General features: G+C 50.6%; 1 protein-coding gene across 1 annotated transcript in view; it reads right to left on the reverse strand.

The window, feature by feature from the left end:
* Positions 1-348: 348 nt before the first annotated feature.
* LOC135892788 (junctional adhesion molecule A-like) overlaps positions 349-18,673 on the reverse strand; it is an 88,652-nt gene continuing 70,327 nt past the window's right edge. Inside the window, exons 4-9 of the mRNA XM_065420587.1 lie at positions 10,747-10,902; positions 8,469-8,590; positions 8,281-8,383; positions 4,311-4,433; positions 2,445-2,607; positions 349-403 (exon numbers count right to left, since the gene is read on the reverse strand). Of these exons, the coding sequence (XP_065276659.1) occupies positions 349-403; positions 2,445-2,607; positions 4,311-4,433; positions 8,281-8,383; positions 8,469-8,590; positions 10,747-10,902 (722 nt within the window). The remainder of the gene's footprint in view (positions 404-2,444; positions 2,608-4,310; positions 4,434-8,280; positions 8,384-8,468; positions 8,591-10,746; positions 10,903-18,673) is intronic.

The raw sequence follows: 18,673 nt of genomic DNA on the forward strand, positions 1-18,673 counted from the left end.
AGATTCCCAGGGGAGCTGGGGGAGATGGAGTGAATGTGGGGGTGCAGATATCTCCCCCCCAATAAAGTGCCTGAATCCCCCAGCTGCTATCGGGGGCAGGAGGAGTGACTACATTTGGAGCAGGTGAGACACTGGGCTGGAAGGTGAGGCAGAAAGCAGAGTGGCAGCTTCTCAGACAGGTGCGTTAGCCAAGAGCCCACCAGGGCCCAGAGCGTTCCCATCCCAGCACCGGGCATCAGCAGCAATAGGACGACGTTGCAGCAAGGAAGCAAAGGAAGAATCCTCAGGGTAAAGCCAGCTGCTGGGCGTGGAGGGACAGACACCAGCCCTCGCGGAGTCATTTCCACTTCACTTCCCTTCCTTCTCAGACCATTCCTTGTAGCTGCTTTCGTAGTTACGGGCCCTGCAGAGACAGGAAGTGACATATGGATCAGAATGAGAGATGGGAGGGACTATCCACAGCTAGATGGACCCGCTGCCTCTGGAGTGGAAGAGACAAACCCAGCCCTGTGACTGCTCATGGGCCAGAAACCCAAGTGGGACCAGAACATCAGAGGCGGAGCTGTGCCCAGAACTTTGAGAAATAACCTGTCCCCAGCACAGGGTCATACGGATGAATTTGAAGGGTCCCTGAGGAACCAAGGTAGCTGTGGGAACATTCCCTATGGGGTTAGAGCATAAGAACATAAGAACGGCCGTACCGGGTCAGACCAAAAGTCCATCTAGCCCAGTATCCGGTCTACCGACAGTGGCCAATGCCAGGTGCCCCAGAGGGAGTGAACCAACAGGCAATGATCAAGTGATCTCTCTCCTGCCATCCATCTCCATCCTCTGACAAATAGAGGCTAGGGACACCATTCCTTACCCATCCTGGCTAATAGCCATTAATGGACTTAACCACCATGAATTTATCCAGTTCTCTTCTAAACACTGTTATAGTCCTAGCCTTCACAACCTCCTCAGGTAAGGAGTTCCACAAGTTGACTGTGCGCTGCGTGAAGAAGAACTTCCTTTTATTTGTTTTAAACCTGCTGCCTATTAATTTCATTTGGTGACCCCTAGTTCTTGTATTATGGGAATAAGTAAATAACTTTTCCTTATCCACTTTCTCCACATCACTCATGATTTTATATACCTCTATCATATCCCCCCTTAGTCTCCTCTTTTCCAAGCTGAAGAGTCCTTGCCTCTTTAATGTCTCCTCATATGGGACCCGTTCCAAACCCCTAATCATTTTAGTTGCCCTTTTCTGAACCTTTTCTAGTGCCAGTATATCTTTTTTGAGATGAGGAGACCACATCTGTACGCAGTATTCGAGATGTGGGCGTACCATCGATTTATATAAGGGCAATAATATATTCTCAGTCTTATTCTCTATCCCCTTTTTAATGATCCCTAACATCCTGTTTGCTTTTTTGACCGCCTCTGCACACTGCGCGGACATCTTCAGAGAACTATCCACGATGACTCCAAGATCTTTTTCCTGACTTGTTGTAGCTAAATTAGCCCCCATCATATTGTATGTATAGTTGGGGTTATTTTTTCCAATGTGCATTACTTTACATTTATCCACATTAAATTTCATTTGCCATTTTGTTGCCCAATCACTTAGTTTTGTGAGATCTTTTTGAAGTTCATCACAGTCTGCTTTGGTCTTAACTATCTTGAGCAGTTTAGTATCATCTGCAAACTTTGCCACCTCACTGTTTACCCCTTTCTCCAGATCATTTATAAATAAGTTGAATAGGATTGGTCCGAGGACTGACCCTTGGGGAACACCACTAGTTACCCCTCTCCATTCTGAGAATTTACCATTAATTCCTACCCTTTGTTCCCGGTCTTTTAACCAGTTCTCAATCCATGAAAGGACCTTCCCTTTTATTCCTTGACAACTTAATTTACGTAAGAGCCTTTGGTGAGGGACCTGTCAAAGGCTTTCTGGAAATCTAAGTACACTATGTCCACTGGACCCCCCCTTGTCCACATGTTTATTGACCCCTTCAAAGAACTCTAATAGATTAGTAAGACACGATTTCCCTTTACAGAAACCATGTTGACTATTGCTCAACAGTTAGCTAGGAATTACTCTGTCCTCTCTCTCAGTAGCTAACCAAGACTTTGTCTCTGTGGCCTTGGTGAGAATCTGGAGTACCACCATCCCCTCCAGTGGGTTTACTCCAGAATACACCAGTATAAGCAAGATCGGTGCTGAGGGATATCTGAGCCCTCACCTTCTCCACCCGACCCACTGATTTCTCTATTAATAACCCTATACGTGAGAGCTTAGGGGGGCGCTCAGAAGGGCTGGAGTCCATAGGACCCAGGGCATTTTAAGCACCTACACCCCTTGCCTCCAAACCCACAGAGCCCATGGTACGTTCACAATCTCCCTGAGGGTCTAGTGCCCCATGGTACAAGAGCCCAAGGTGGAGGGGCAGGCTCACTTGGCGTAGCCAAGGGTTATGGCGATCTTTGTGGCCTGAGCCACTCTCCTGCCCCTCTGGCAGTAGAAGATCAAGTTCTCGTCATCCATCCGTGGCTTGTCCATGCCATATTTCATCTTAAACGTCTCAGGGTCCATCTTCAGGGCTTCCTCGACTTCTGCCACTGGGTGGGGGAAAGAGAGAGAGATGATCGCAATCAGCAGTGTTGGTGTATCACATCTCCACTAGATGGGGATGTGACACTAGCTAATGGAGTTACTCCTTTAGCTCAAGTGGTAAAGGTCTGTATCTTGATGCTGAAGTTGCAGAGTTAAACCCTGATGATGATGATTGTGGGCGACTGCTACACTGCTCCATAAATACAGGCGATGATGCTCTTATGTTTATGCATGCAAGTCCCACGTTCTTTATAAAGGGACACAAGCTACCACTTTTCCCACTCCTGAAATGCAGCACCTTCTGTGGTGGAACACAGCAAATGAGCAAGACACGGAAACTCTGCACGTCCATTTAGAACAGGAAGTGAAGTAGAATCCTGCATCCATTTAAAACCACCAAGGTAGTTTAAGGAAGGAGAGAATTCCCCAAGCTGGAATTCGGCCAGGGTTACACCCTATTAGGAGTGCTAGTAATAATGCAGAATTCAGGCCTGTATTTTTGCCTGAGATAGAATTTTAGATTTGTTTGCTCATTTAATTTTTGATACATTTATATTCTTACTAATATGTGTAAACAAAGGACAGACACTGTGCATGTTGCTTCTGCCTAGCCAGATACGTTTGTTAGTATAATGGGAACAGATAAGAACAGTTGAAGTGTTACTGGGTATAATGAAAGTATAATATAGGAGTGCACATGTTAACACTGCCTCAACCTCTATCTTAAGGGAAGGTCAAACAACCCGTTGGGAAGGGCAGGAGGGGATTGGGGGGAAGGTATAACACACTAAAAGGCAAAAAAAAAAAAAAAAAAAGTGCACCTGTTCCTGACTGTACCACAACCTCACTCCTTACCCCTCCCATGGGATACAAAAGAGGTGGGACCAAACCCCCAGACTCATGACCCCCAAAACGGAACATGACCATCAATTGTAAGGGGGGGGGGACCCCAAGCGTGCATTGCAGGTATAATGCTGCCTGCTAAAGTGGGGAGAGAACGGAACACTGGGGAACAAGGCTCTGCAGTGTCAAAGTTATTGACATGCTGCCTTAAAACCAACCCCAATAAACATCACATTGCCTGCACTTCGGACTTCTGGTCTTCTGCTTTCTGTCTGTGGGACAAGAACCAGGGGAGGGGGTGAAGGGAAAGCCCTCTACACACCCATCTGCTTGTGCACACGTAGGGTCTTCATTGATCCAGCTTTGGTCTCATGTCACTTCCCCAGCACACTGGAGAGCAGGGAAGAAAGAGCGCCCCCTGCTGAGTTACTAATTCCACTTTCTCCAGGGCTCTAGTGCTATGTATCAGGAACGATGGGCCTGGAGTCCTTGCAGCTGACCTGGGGCTGGCTGGCTCAGCCCTCAGGCAGGCTAATGAGCCCAGCTGGGCTGTGGCAGAGTCGCCTGATTGGCTCTTCCATTGGCTGCAAGGAGACTACGGAGCTGCATTTAAACTCAGCGGCAGGTCGCTGACTCCTCCATGCTTCTGCCTGCAGCTGCGATCACTCCTGTGCCCGCCTTGTTTCCAGTCCTGCTCCAGCCCTGCTCAGTTCCTGACTCCAGCTTTGACCCTTGGCTCTGACCGCTCGGCCTGACCGCTCATGCCCTGGTCTGTGACACTACATGTTGCCCTCTGCAGTGGGGGGGACGCTCCCTCTAAGTGCAATCGAAGCCCTGGTTGCTGGCACCCACAGCAAACCCTCACCTGGAATATTGACCGAGTTGGCGATATGGCCGTTCGCCACCTCCTCTGGCAACCGCACGTCGATAATCCGAGCATTCCCGCTGTCGACCAGCGCTTTCATGTCCTTGTGGGAAATGATGTTTCCTTTGTGGAAAGCAGAAACCAGCAGTCACTTCTTCCGCTCCCCCAGCAAGCCTTCGCCCCCAGCAACCAGGGGCAAACCCCTCTGCTCCCCCAATCACAGGGACGGAGAGTCGGGGGGTCATCCACAGGCTGCAGCAGATCAGCCCTTGCAGCCCCTCACATGGTCTAGTCTCCTCCCCGTGTGAGATGATTCCTAGCTACACTGAGGCCCTGTACACTGCTCTCAGTGAGAAACTGAACTTTACACCACCAGGGCCAGTGCCGTATAAAAGGGCCTTTGTCATATCTGTCAGAATTCTGATTTACACAATCTCTTGGGCAAAACTGGAATTACATTAAACCCAACCAACTTAAGTTTAAGTATTTTGGGAGTTCAGGGATTGTACGGCACTTCTCTTGGAGGATGGCCTTGACTAACACAATTTCTGGACGATATTAGAAACTTCAGGGGATGTTTTGGGACAATACATGGGAAGTGGATTTCCCAGGAAATACTTGGAGGCTGAAGGAAATGCAAACGACCCACCTCCATCTATCCTTTAGAACAGTGATTCCCAAACTTTAACAACCTGTGAACCCCTTTCACTAAAATGTCAAGTCTTGCGAACCCCCTCCTAAAAATGAATATTTCCAGGAATTTTCTCCTTTACCTGAGTATAAATTATAAAAGCAGTGATCTTGGAAATATAAAATTTGTTTTTATGGCATGCTTATTACACACTATTTATTATTTATCATTACAGCATGTTTATTACATTATGAAAACAGCAACACTCTTTCAAGATCTCACTTTCATAGCTTGTATCACTTTGAATAAGCCTGTTATAAGACAAGGCTCCTATGTTTCATCAAGGAGCATCAGATGTGAAACAGCAGGAAGGTACTGTATTTAAGAAGCCAACTCAAAGAGTTCCTCCTACACAAGCATTCAGATCTTGAGCAGTCCAGGCAAACAATGCATGTTACAACAAAGCTTAAACTTGTTCTTCATAATAATTTTAAAAACAATACTAGCTGCCTATTTAATTTAAAAAAACAGCAAAAAATATCCACCTCCCTTTCCATTTCTTATAAGGAGTCTTGAAGTTTAAATCTCCTCAGTGTGATAGATATGCTTGCTTTATCTACTTAGGTCTTGGAAGTCCAGGGGCTCCGGGCTACTGGCCCTGTGCTGCTCGGGATCCCTGGGGACAGCTCTGCCTGCCATTAGGGTATTCCCCCCCCCCCCGAGAACCCCCTGTAACATTTCGCGAACCCCCAGGGGTTCACAAACCCCAGTTTGGGAACCACTGCTTTAGAAGCTGCACTTGGAGCAGAGATCGTGTTGTCTGGTGGATTATCTGTTCAAGGTCACTTCAAAGAACCCAACTGGATAAAGGAGTGACTCTCAGTGTTCTCTTCTGAACAGAGAGTGGGATGAACTTGACACCGCAGGGAAACCCCTGGGCGGGGCTGGGAAGGGCTGCTCCTACCAAAGCCTACATTGGAGGGGGTGATCTCTGGTAAGCTTATTAGCAGGCGTTTAGGTTTTTTAATTGTTTTTTCATATGTTTTCTCTGCAACACTTTTGCCTCAAAAATTAATAGGCTCATGTAGGAAGAACTGCAGTGCCTAATTAGCGCCAGGGCTTGCCAGGGCTGAGCCCCGGCATCTCCGGGCCTGGCAGTTCAGAGCCCCGGCATCTCCGGGCTTGCCTCATGAGTTATGAAAGTAAAAAAAAAAAATTGCTTGAGCCAACTTCCCCTTTGCCAGGTGGGTGTTCGACCTGCCCCCTGCCCTGGCCCCGGCCCACCCCTACACCACCCTCACCCTACCCCCTTCCCCAAAGTCCCCGCCCCCATTCCACCCCCTTCCCCCAAGTCCCCACCCTGCCTTTTCTCCGCCTCCTCCCCGCTCCGCCCCCTCCCTCCCGGAAAGTCCAAAGCACCGCCAAACAGCTGTTAGGCAGCAGGAAGCGCTGGGAGGTAGGCAGAGGAGTGGGGACACAGTGCACTCAGGGGAGGAGGAGGCGAGGAGAGCTTGGCTGCCAGTGGGTGCTAACCACCCGCTAGTTTTTCACCATGGATGCTCCAGCCCCAGAGCACCCACGGAGTCAGCGCCTATGAGCCCTGGCATTTCATTACAAATTAAGCACTGAAGAACCATGCGGTAACTTATAATTGTAGCAATTCCACTGTTATTAGTCTCTGAGGGGAAAGCCAGCAGGCCTGCTTGGGCAGACTAACACAACACAGGGAAGGCAGGGAGCTGCAGCAGCCTGGAGAGACCTCAGCCAGCAAGGAGAGAGACCCATGTCTCCACCCTAGAGAGATGACAACCGGGGGAGCTGCAAGTCAGACCGGGTACCCTTGCTGGGCCAGTGAGGTGCAGGTGCCCTGAACTGACACAAGAATCAGGCCCCTTGTCTTTAGTAGGAGTCACTCATGGGCAAAATCCGGCCCCTATAAGGCAACAGCAGAGCCGGGTTATTCCTTTAACCATTGATTTTCCAGACACAGGATTCATTTGCTCCTGACATGCTGGAGCAGGGTTCAGGCTGTGCAAGACACCGGGGGGGGGGGGTGCGCGCCAAATTCTGCTCTCGTTCACACACTGTAAACTCTGACTGCTGCGGGCTGTATTCAAGGGCACACAGAGAGAGAGAGAGAGAAAGAGACCTGGATACAGAGCATGGAAGTGAATTTTCCCCACTGCTGGCCCTGGACCTGTAGACACGGCCGAGTCCAGTACTGAGGCTTATTGGGGGGAGATCTCCCAGCATTGCTCTAGCACCTGCAGCTTTGTCTAGACGAGGGGGAAAGGTTTAAAAAAGGCACGGGGGTAGCTCAGCCGATTTGAAACCCCACCCAGTGTGGATGTAGCTTACCACCTCCACAGTCACATCAGCAGGTCGTGCTGTAGTGTAGCCCTTGTCTAGCCAAGGGGCTCTGTCTACACACAAGAGTTGTCCCAGTTTAACGATGTCAGTACAGGAAAGGGAATAAGTCACCCCAGTCTGAGGCACCCTCACACCAGTATAACTGCATCCACAACTGGGATTGTGCCAGAATGACTATCTGTAAAAATAAAAATCACATCCCCACTCCCGCACCGCCTCACAGCAGAGTTATACCAGGACGGATGCTGTGTAGATAGGAAAAAAACCCACTGTTTTCCCTATTGAGTTTAACCCCAACTGAAAACCCCATTTGGCACCAATGTAGACAGTCTAAAGCCTTCAGCTCAGTTTGAATAGGTCGAGTTACAGTCTCAGCTTTAACTCAACCAGTTCAGCATCTAGGGTCATGGGAGGGGCTGAGTGCAAGAGGAAGAGGGCAGCTCCAGGGAACGGGGGCTGACGGCACGGTAGCTTTTCAGAGGAGGGGAGGGTTGGAATGCTTGTCATCGGAACTGGGCCCAGCAAACACACCTATCCCCAACTTCAGTCACTCCCAATCCCAGGGTGCACTAGGCTAGGGCAGGAGCCTCCTCCGGGTCTGTACCGAGGCCCAGCTCCGAAGGTCACGTAGGAGGCAGGATACGCCAAAAACCACTTGTCGGCTCTCAGGAGACTCCATTCTCTGCGAAGGTTGCTCTTTTAGCAGGGCAGCCCAATGGGCTTCTGGTTCCAGGCTCTCCCCAGCCCTTGCAGCAAAGCACATGCCTGTTTTCCCATCAAGACGCTTGGGCACTGTCCAATCTTTAATCTATCGCAGCCAGTACAGGGAGTAGTTGCAGGAGGCCGGGGAAGGGGCAGTAACACCACCGGCTATTGTAAGCTTGCAAGTGACTTCCAAAGAGCCCAGTGCGGACGTGCGCACGCAACCACCCACCCACACGCAGGCTCTGCAAGTCCCCATTTCCTTACTGGCGTCCAAGTGGATGGCTTCCGATTTCTGAGTGGTCCCAACGTTGTTCTGAGCCTCGCAAAAATTATCCCCCGTGTCGAAGCTGGTTACGGGCTCATTCATCTGGAGTGGGAAAGAAGGCGTGAGGGAGGCATAGACAGAGGCGTAAACTCCCCACGAGTCAAGCAGCCCCCTGCCCCGTGCATACCAGCACTCCTGTCTTGGTGTCGATCGCGTAGCAGGAGTTCCTGAATTTCTCGTTGATCTTGGGGTTGGAGGTCATAAGGACGTCGTACCTGTAGCATTGGCAGGTAGGAGGTGGAGAGCCATCTGTTTCCATGCATGTCAGCACAAGGCAAAGAGGCACATGTTACAGATGACCCTTGAACCCACCGCTGTGACCCCCTGCCCTAAACACACCCAAGACGCGGTCATCTGCATTTGTTAAATTGCGTTTAGTCTAATCCAGTCAGTCATGGGTTAATAGAGGACCGGCTAAGTGACATGAAGGCAAACAAATGGCCAGCTCATTTTAAGTGAAGTAAGTGGTAAGCAGCATCCATGTCTAGCTTGATAGTCCGTTGACTCGTGAACTAAGTCAGTGGCTGGGCCCCCTTCCATTGACAGGGCTTTCTTGGCACTGCTCCAGGGCTGATCAGTGACGTTCCAGAGCTCAGGCCAGTGTAACTGTCATTCCCCGACAACGCACCTTTAATTGCGATGGGGAAGGAGTGAAAAGCGGTTCCTTCCTGACCCATGCAGAGATCCTGTGCTGCCCTGAAGCTTGATTATACTCATGTCAGCACAACTGCAAATAGGAGTGGACTTTTCTTTAAAATCCAGCCACACTATTGTCTGGATCTCCTGGGACACATTCCACAGAGAGCAGCAGTTCCTTGCGTGGGTTCTGCACCAGCTGCCCTTTAATTCAAGAGAGGATTAATGGCACTCACTGGGCTGGCTCTTCCATTGCCCTGCTCCCTGGGCAGTCATTTACACCACAATAAAATGGGTGTGGAATGCAACTAAATCAGAGCAGCTCTCGGTGTTCTGGTGCAAACGACTGTACGAAGAGCAGGGAGACAGAATCAGGTGCCCGGCGTTCAACATAAATGGCAAGTGCACATGGGGAGAAGTGTCATGACCAGAAATTAACGCTTTGACTACGAGCCCTGCTGCTGGCAGTAGCCACCCTGCTGACAGGTGAAAGGTGCGATGCTGGCCGTGTGGGTGAAACCAGTGTCCCTCCCACTTTGATGGAGCAACTTGTCGAAACAAAATGTTTGACCAAAACTGCTGCAATCCTGAAGGAAGGAAACAGAGTTTGGTCCAACACTGGGCTCCCATTCGGTGACTGATTTCGCAGCGCTGGTGAAAGGTGCTAGACTGACAGCATTTGTGAGTGAGGCTCTGGGTACGGCCACAGAACAGGCACTGTAAAAGTAGTGCAATCTTCCCCCCCTAATCTTTTGCCAGGGACCTCAGCCCAGCCATGAAGGGACCATTTCTGGGGTGAGGACAGTCTCCATTGGTTTCTGCAGACAATACACCCAAGGTTCAGATTGGTGCTGACAGTGAGTCTTCAAGGTGTGAAAAAGTGGACTGACAGCACATCTGTATGAAGGGGATCTCTGCTTAAATGCCATTCGCATGTAATGCAAGATAAGCATGGACTTGCCCACGTCAGCAGGGGGAACAGTTACAGTGTCAGACTTCCTGAGTGCGTGTTACAGAAATAACAGTGCCCCCATGTAGCTAGGATTGTTTCTTCTTTGCCACATAATGGGCTATGCATTTACCTGTGCGAGGCAGTCCTCGAGAACCAGTTGTGTTTAACGGTTCTGAAGATGCGGAGCCAACAGAACTGGAGGCTTTTGAAACCATTGGATAATCTGGGCATTAGGCTTTCCCCAGGGCCCCCCTTCGAACCTGGCTAGCCTGACTGGATTACAGGATACTTGCCACTGCCCAAAGCAGCCTTATTCCATGGCTCTATTCCAGCAGGACTGACGCTGCTCTCAGGAAGGCCCTAAAGCTCCATTCATGCGCCGCTCTGGCCCTGCAGGTCCGTGGTCAGGGGACATGGGTGAGAATTTCAGAGAACCAGGTTTAGACGATTGAGGCTTCCCTACAGTCTAAGTCCAATGTGGAAAGAGTCTTGTTTCAGTGACCTCAGGCTAGTTTGCTATCCACTGATGATGCCGTGGTGTGCGGAGAGCAACATTGTTCAAATAAGCCATTGGACTCTTAGTAGGGAAAAATAATACCCTCCTTGCGGCAGGAGTCAGTGGGGAGGTTCCCCGGTCTGTGCCACGCAGGTTAGAAGTTCATAGTGCTTCCTTCGAATCTTAAACTCTATGAAAACACACTCCTTGCCCACAGTTAGCAACATGCCCCCAGGGGCCCCCTCTCTCCGAGACTAGAAGGCCTGGAACTTTAGCCATGGCAACCGGTCCCAAGTTGTAATTACAGAAAGGCAATAGTACCTTGGACGATGAGGTCAACTTCTGACTTATTTAGTCGGCCAATGCCCCCGCTCCCAGTCCAGAGGACCTCGCAGATGTACTTCCCCATGTCCTTCCGAGTCACCGAAGTGAAACGAATCCCCGTGGCTGTGAACTGAGCACGGTCTTTGTAGGGGTCTGCAGAGAAAGGGGAGACAGTGAGAAGCTGAGAGCACTTGGAGGTGGAGGAATCCAAGTGAGAGCCAGAACAGGCTGCTGGTGTGGAGAAGGGGGGGAAGGGCAGCCCCAAGAACCAGCCTCAGAGCAGAGAGCACGGTAAGGAGAAGAGCTGATTAAATGGGATTCAGTTCAAATACAACAAGAGGTCTCCCCATTGCAAAAGGAAGCTACATGCCCCTATGTCCAATAGCCAAGCCAGCCCAATCACAGCTGGCCGGGGGATGGAGGGGTTTGTTGCAGGGTTTAAGGAATGGGTTCTGTTATGCTGTGCTGCTGGCAGATATGAACTAGTTAGTAAGGAGGTTATTCCACCCCATTTCTTTCCTCGTAGCTTTTCCCACGAGTGCTCAGTGCTTTTAAGAAATGAGTTAGCAGTGGGAAAGCTGATTCCAGGCAAAGCAATCTAGAACGCTGTGTGTGGTTACACCAGTCACATTAAAAGACTGTTCTCAAACTGTTCAGCTGATATGGCTGAGCGACAAAGGGGTCTGCAGAAGGCGAGGAACCCATCTGCTAGGACAGAGGACACAAAATGGCTGGTTGGTTCTCGCCTGTCTTCGTAACACCTCAGCACATCTGTACACCACAGCTCAGCCATGGTAGCATCAGTGCATGCTGGGATTCCTGAAACACCTACCCCAGAGGGTCCAGCTCGGTTACTAGGAGAAGGCGCTTCTGGCTAATTTCCAGATGTGAAGCACTGCATTGTGGGAAAGTAGCTGAATCGGGGTAACTGCTGCCAATGCCTGTGGCTTCCTGCCCATATTGAGAAGTTACGGACTGAACTGGTTCAGAAGGACCCAAGCTAAAGACCTCACTTCGGATCAGGGTGGATAAAAATCAATGATTAAAAAAAAGTCTCATTTAAATTGGATACAGAATTATTTTCAAAAATAAACCTATTTAAAAATAAATTTGAAATTATTACAACCTGTATTAAGGCCAAACTTACTATAGTCTATTAAAATAATTTAAATTAAATTTTTTTTAAAAAGGAACAGTATGTTCACTGCTGAAGTTTTAATGAAAGTCTGAACTGGTGGAAGTCACTGGCTAAGGTCTTGAAACCAGAGTTTACTGACATGCTGAACCAGCTTTGGACTGCACATGCAGAAGAAGCTACTGCTGAGAGAATTTTTTTCCCTATTTTCAGTTTATTAACTAATTCATCTGAATGAGTCGTTCATTCATTAAACCGATTGGGAGCTGAAAAAGCAGAAAAGCTTGTTTTCTTCTTGCAGACTATGAATAAAAAGTAGATGTAAGAGAATGAGATCTACTAGCTCTAAAATCTTGCCATGGTGACCAGAAACAATCAGTTCAATTCACTAAAGTTATACTTTGTTTAATAAATTAGTTTTAAATGCTAAACATACTGTCAAACTTTTCTTATTTATCCAGTGCACGTAAGGTGGTTTTATTTAACTGCTTAAAAAACGTTTAAATGCTGAGTTTGTGCCTTTTTATTTGAATTCCGATCTCCAGAGTTTGACACAAATCAATCACAATAAAAGTTAAATCAAGTAAATAAGAAATGCATAATTCCCCATTTTCAAACAATAAAAAATGTAAACTTTAAGAATTTGAAGAACTGTATGTTAAGCTATATAATTGCTTAACTAAATGTGGATCCACCTGCTTAGCAAAGAGCACCAGCAAACTTGGGGTAAAGCTATATTTAGTTGCAATTGAACACATTTTAATGAATATCAATTACTAAAAATCAATGCTTCTTTAGGAAAATAACCGGGGCTGGAGGAAGCCTCCCAATTCAATGGGTGAACTATACTAAGCTACTGAGGGGGCACCAACCACCTGCAGCAGCACCCCAGCACTAAAACCTTAATCCCGGCCCTGGTGTGGTGGAGCAGGCTGGAGAGTGAGTCTGCCCCCCACACATCCCCACAGCTAGGGTTGTCAACTTTCTAATAGCAGAAAACCGAACACCCCTGCCCCACCCCTACTCCAACGCCCTGCCCGGCTCACTCCATTCCCCCTCCCTCCCTCTCCCCCACCCTTGCAGGGGGTTGGGGTGCAGGAGGGGGTACGGGCAGGGATGAGGGCTTTGGGGCACTGGAAGGGGCTCCAGGCTGGGTCAGGGGGGTGGGATGCAGAAGGGGTGAGGGCTCCAGGATGGGATGGCATCCGGAAATGCCAGCCTGTCGGATCCGCAACATGCTCCGCAGCCGGAGACCCCCACTACCTCTCCTTCGATGGGGTCGCCTTCGATTTCCAAGGCACCTGCACCTACATCCTGGCCAAGACCTGCACCAACACCGGGAACCTGACATTCTTTGCCGTGAAGGTGGAGAATGTGCCCTGGGGCAATGGGAAGATGTCTGTCACCAAGCTGGTGTCCTTGGAGGTCTACGGGCTCACGCTCACCCTGCTGCAGAACAGGAAGGGGCTTGTCATGGTAAGTCCTGCTCAAGATGTTCCCAGGGGGCTGAACCCTGCAATGGGGCAGCCCCACTGATGTGGCAATGCAAGGAGCACTTGTCTCCTGGGTCACTCATTAGGAGCGCGCAGGCAGGAGGGGTCAGACACTCAGGTTCTGATCCTGACCTTATTGGCACCAGGGCCAATCCAGAGGCATCCCGCTGAAGAAAGCAGAATCGCTATGGATTTTCTCTGGGACAAGTGAGATCGGAATCCTGCCCTCAGCTCATTGCGCTCAGTGGATGATTGCAGAGTAAGCCCAGGGAACTGATATCAGAATCAGGCCCTGATGCCATTACACTGGAAGAGGTGACCCTGGATTTACCTTGGGGTCAGTGAAATCAGAAGTGACCATAACATAATTGAGTTCAGTGGAGTCACTACAGATTTGCCCAGGTGTCACTGAGACCCTATCTTGTGCCCATAACCCACCCCTACAGCATCCACTCCCCCGACTCACAGGGAATGCTCCGTCTCTTCCATGTGGACGGGGCGTCTCACAACCTCCCTGTGGTCGTGACCGATGGGCAGCTCCAAGCATATCAGCATGGTGGAAACGTGCTGGTGCAAACAGACTTCGGCCTCACTGTGAGCTATGACCTGGTTTACCACGCCAGAGTCACCATCCCAGGGAACTACCAGGGCCAGACGTGCGGCCTGTGCGGGAACCACAACGGGCGTTGGGACGACGAGTTCCTGCTCCCCGATGGAAGGGCGGCCCCTAACGTGGCAGCGTTCAGTTCTGCCCGGAAAGTCCCGATCCCGGGGGTGGCCTGTGAGGATGGATGCACCAGGAACAGCTGTCTGGTCTGCAAGGAGATGAAGAAGGACTTCTTCAAACAGCGCAAATACTGCGGGTTGCTCACGGTGCCCGATGGCCCCTTCGCCACCTGCCACAGCACAGTCAGCCCCACTGTGTATTTCAACAGCTGTCTGTATGATCTGTGCCTGGGCAATGGGGACTCCCAGGTCCTGTGCCAGAGCATCCACAGCTACGTGACAGCCTGCCAGGAGTTCCGGGTCACCGTCCAGCCCTGGAGGAGCACCTCCTTCTGCAGTAAGTGCCGTGATGCTGGTGTAGCACAAGGGCCTGTCCCACTCGCTCCCCTCCCTCTGCAGGTATCTAGGTATCTCATTCCAGGCCGCTGGGCTTCTTGAGAGACTCCTTTGGGTGGGAACCAACAACTTCATGTTCCGTTATAAAGGTGACCTGATCCTCTCGTCCCTGTTAGATTCTCCTCTCCTTCATGTCTGTCCCTCTAAGGTGTGGGGTGAGATCTCTCCAGCCATCAATTACTTCTCTCTCTGCTTTAGCTCTGAGCTGCCCGGCCAACAGTCACTACAAGCTGTGCGCCGACCTCTGCACCACCACCTGTGCCAGGATCACCGATGCCAGGAAGTGCCCAGACACCGGCGCCGAAGGCTGCCAGTGCGATGATGGCTTCCTCTTTGATGGCCAGGGCTGCGTGCCTCTGCAGATCTGAGGGTGCTTCAAAAAGGGGATATATTACAAGGTACTGCCCCCTGCTGGGGTATTAAATCCTATCCGTTCGCTTCCTCCATGCCCTGCTCTCATCAGCCATGTTGGATCAGACCGTTGTCACTTGCCAATGGCAATACATGAATCTCTGTAGAAAGGCGAAAGGCACTAATGGTGCAAGGCTTGTTCCATGAACCGTGTCCCTGCAAGGGCAGTGGAGTCTAGGGGTTGGAGCAGGGAGCTGGGAGTCAGGACTCTTCGGTTCTCTCCCCAGCCCTGGGAAGGCAGTCATGCTGTTATACTTAGAAAATGAAAACCAGCAGGATCTTATTCAGGGAATAAGGCAATAGTAGGGGATGTAACATTACAGTAGTTGTGGGGGACCATCCGGAAAATATGTCATACCAATGGTAAGCTGTTATCTGTCTCTCTGCAGTGGCAATTCTTAACATATCCCTGTTTGTATTCATAATATGGATGGTTCGGTTTCCCACATTCCCTTTTGTTTGTTCTAGGAACTGTGTTACCTCTTTACCTTTTAATAGGTGATTGGTGAATTCCTGCCATTCAATATCAAGATTGACAGAGAATTCAGCTAAATCAGTGCTCACAGTAAGATGAGATTTTTCTGGCTGTGGTAGATAGTAAGTGTGATTATTAACTAACATGGCCCCCTCCCCACAGGAGCTGCACCCCAATGGCTCTAACCGACATGGCTTCCCCCCCCCCCCCGCAAGAGTTGCTCACTAACAGCTCCAACCAACACAGCCCCGTCCCCCACAGGAGCCGCTCCCTAATGGCTCTAACCAGCGTGGCCCCCTCCCCCACAGGAGCCGCTCGATAACGGCTCCAACCGACGCAGCCCCCTCCCCCACAGGAGCTGCTCCCTAACGGCTCCAATGGACGCAGCTCCCTCCCCCACAGGGGCCGCTCCCTAATGGCTCTAACCAATGCAGCCCCCTCTCCCTCAGGAGCTGTTCCCTAATGGCTCCAGCTGACACAGGCCCAGCATTGCCAGTCTTGTGTTTTTTTCACAAGTGCCGGGGTTTTGCCGGGGGGCTGGGGCTTGTCTGGTGATGGCGCGAGAAGCTCCAGGCCCCTGGTGAAGTCCAGCCCCGCTGGGAGCCAGCAAAGTCGCTCCTCTCCGCTCACCGCTCTGATTGGGGGAGCAAAGAGTCCAGCTGCCCAGGGTGGTGCCGCTCCCTCCCTTCCCCTGTCCCATGAGCAACGGGATGGGACAGCTCCTATGCTCCTCCCCCACCCACAGCACCCACCCTGGGAAGGGGCAAATGGGGGTGAGGAGCCCCAGGAGCTGCTCCCAACCCATTGCAGGCCTCCCTGGGACGGGAGGGAGAGGGGTGAAAAATCCCAGGAGGAGCAGAGGAGAGGCTGTGGGGGGCTGAGTTGAGCAGGTGGGAGTCTGGGATTGCTGGGGCGGAGGCTGGGGCTGAACTGACGGGGGATTGATGGAGGTGGGGGCTGGGGTGCTGAACTGAGGGGAGCTGTACTGCTGGGGTGGAGAATGGGGAGCTGAACTGGGGGTGTTGGACTGATGGGGATGTGGGCTGGGGTGGGGTGGGGGGGCTGGACCGATGGAGGGTGGGCAATGGGGGGTTACTGAGGTGGCTGAACTGATGGGGGGAATGGGTGCAGAGAGAATAGAAGGGGGAACTGGGGGACAGGATTAATTACTGCACAGGGGACAGGCAAATGTGGGGGTGACAGCTCCTGCAACAGGGACCAAAATCCCCTTCCCTTAGGAGAGTGGGCAACATGAATTGTCACAGACACGCACTGAGGTGGGCGGGAGAGTTCTAACATCAAAAGACAGGCCGCAATTCACAGTGCAGTCCTTTTAAAAGAAGCTCTTTATTTCTTGGGGCCGATTTCATGAGATTTAGGGTCTGACTCACAATTTTTGATCTCTTGAGATTGGCAATACCATAGACCCCTCCCCCACAGGGGTGGCTCCCTAAAGGCTCTAACCAGAGCCGTCCCCCTCCCCCATGGTTGGCCTCACCAATTCCTAGTCTTAGTCCTTTTGAAATCCCAATGAAATAGTTTTTCTTCAGTATTTGCCAATTTGTGACAATCAAAAGGCTTTGAAGAGATGGTCCAATTTCAATGATGTTCTGATGGAAACCATGCAAATTCCAAAACCCACCTGGTTTTCTCCCAGCTTGCTGACCTGGCTCTTTGGCATCTTGCCAGCAGGATTGCCTCAGAGCCGGGTCTCCATTTCCCTTCAGAGAAAATTTTGCAATTGATTAGATTTATTCTAAATTGGGACGGAACCAATTTTCGAAATATTGAAATCCTCCACCATAAAGAATTACTTTTCTCCAGCCAGTTCTATCTAACATGATGCTATAAACTATTTCTGGCTCCGATTTGGGACCAGATTCACTGAAAATTTTGGATGGGGCCCATTGCTAATCTGAGCAGAGGTCAGAATGAAATGTAAATGACTAGTGCCGTCGATTGTGACCTTTGCCCTTTCTTTCTCACCATGAAGGTGAATAACACCAGGGCCCACTTACCCATCTCCCTCAACAATGGGGCCCTTCGGCTCTATCAGAGCGACACCTCCCTCGTCCTCCACACCAACTTCAACCTCAGAGTGTCCTACGACTGGAACAAACACCTGAGGGTCACCGTCCCTAATGACTTCTCTGAGAGCCTGTGCGGTCTGTGCAGCAATTATAATGGGGACCCTTCCGATGACTTCTGGACCCCAGCCGAGGATCAGGATCCCAGTGCCATACTCCAGGAGCAAAACTGGGAAGTGGAAGATGAGGATCAGTTTTGCTGGCACAATTGCATTGGAGGTTGCAGACCCTGTGCCCCCAGCATAGCCAGAAAGTACAAGGAGGAGGCCTCGTGCGGCCTGATAACCAAGGTCTCAGATGGGCCCTTCAGCCAGTGCCACATCAAGGTGGATCCTACAGTCTACTTGGACAACTGCATGTACGATCTGTGCCACAACGACGACTACAGGAAGGCCCTGTGTGAGGTCCTGAAGGCCTACGTGGACGCCTGCCAGCTGGAGGGGGTCAGGATTGGAGAATGGAGGCAGCTGGCCAGATGCCGTGAGTACAGATTTGAATGCCAACATTATATAAACGGGTCTGGGGGTCAGCACTCCTGCATTCTATTCTTCTCCTTAGGAGGGAGTGTGGCCTAGTGCTTTGAGCAGTGGTTGGGATATGAGGACTCTTGGTTGTACTGTACCTACAGTATCTCTGCCTGTCTGTCTATGGTATTTCTAAGGTGGCTCTCACTGTGAATATATAACATCTGCCGATGACACATGGGAGTCTGAGATAAGTTGATGCCAATTTTTAAGTCAATCATCCCTTTATGGGCCTGATCCTTTAGGGTGCCAGGCACCTCCTGCAATGTGATGAGCATCATTGACTCTTCTTGAGGTGAGTGGGATTGGAGAGCTCTCTGTGCCCCATTAGAGATGTCCCTTTCTGTCTATTTTAAATTCTGCTTTTTCATGGAGAGAACTTGCTGCTAAATCTGTGGGTCCTTCACTCTCCAGCCATGGAGTGCCCCCTGGAGAACAGCCAGTACCAGCTCTGTGGAACAGCCTGCCCAGCCACGTGTGTGGACCAGTCAGTCCCCAGCAGCTGCCAAGACCCCTGCGTGGAAAGCTGCCAGTGTAAGGATGGTTTTGTGCTGAGCCAGGGCAAATGCATCCCACAGGGCAACTGTGGGTGCCAGTTTAAAGGGTGCCCCATGCCCCCAATGAGAGCTTCTGGATCGAAGAGGCATGTGGGACATGGTGCATGTGCAATGCAGCCA

This window comes from Emys orbicularis, chromosome 20 (assembly GCF_028017835.1).
Source record: "Emys orbicularis isolate rEmyOrb1 chromosome 20, rEmyOrb1.hap1, whole genome shotgun sequence".
In the NCBI taxonomy this organism is placed as follows: Eukaryota; Metazoa; Chordata; order Testudines; family Emydidae; genus Emys; species Emys orbicularis.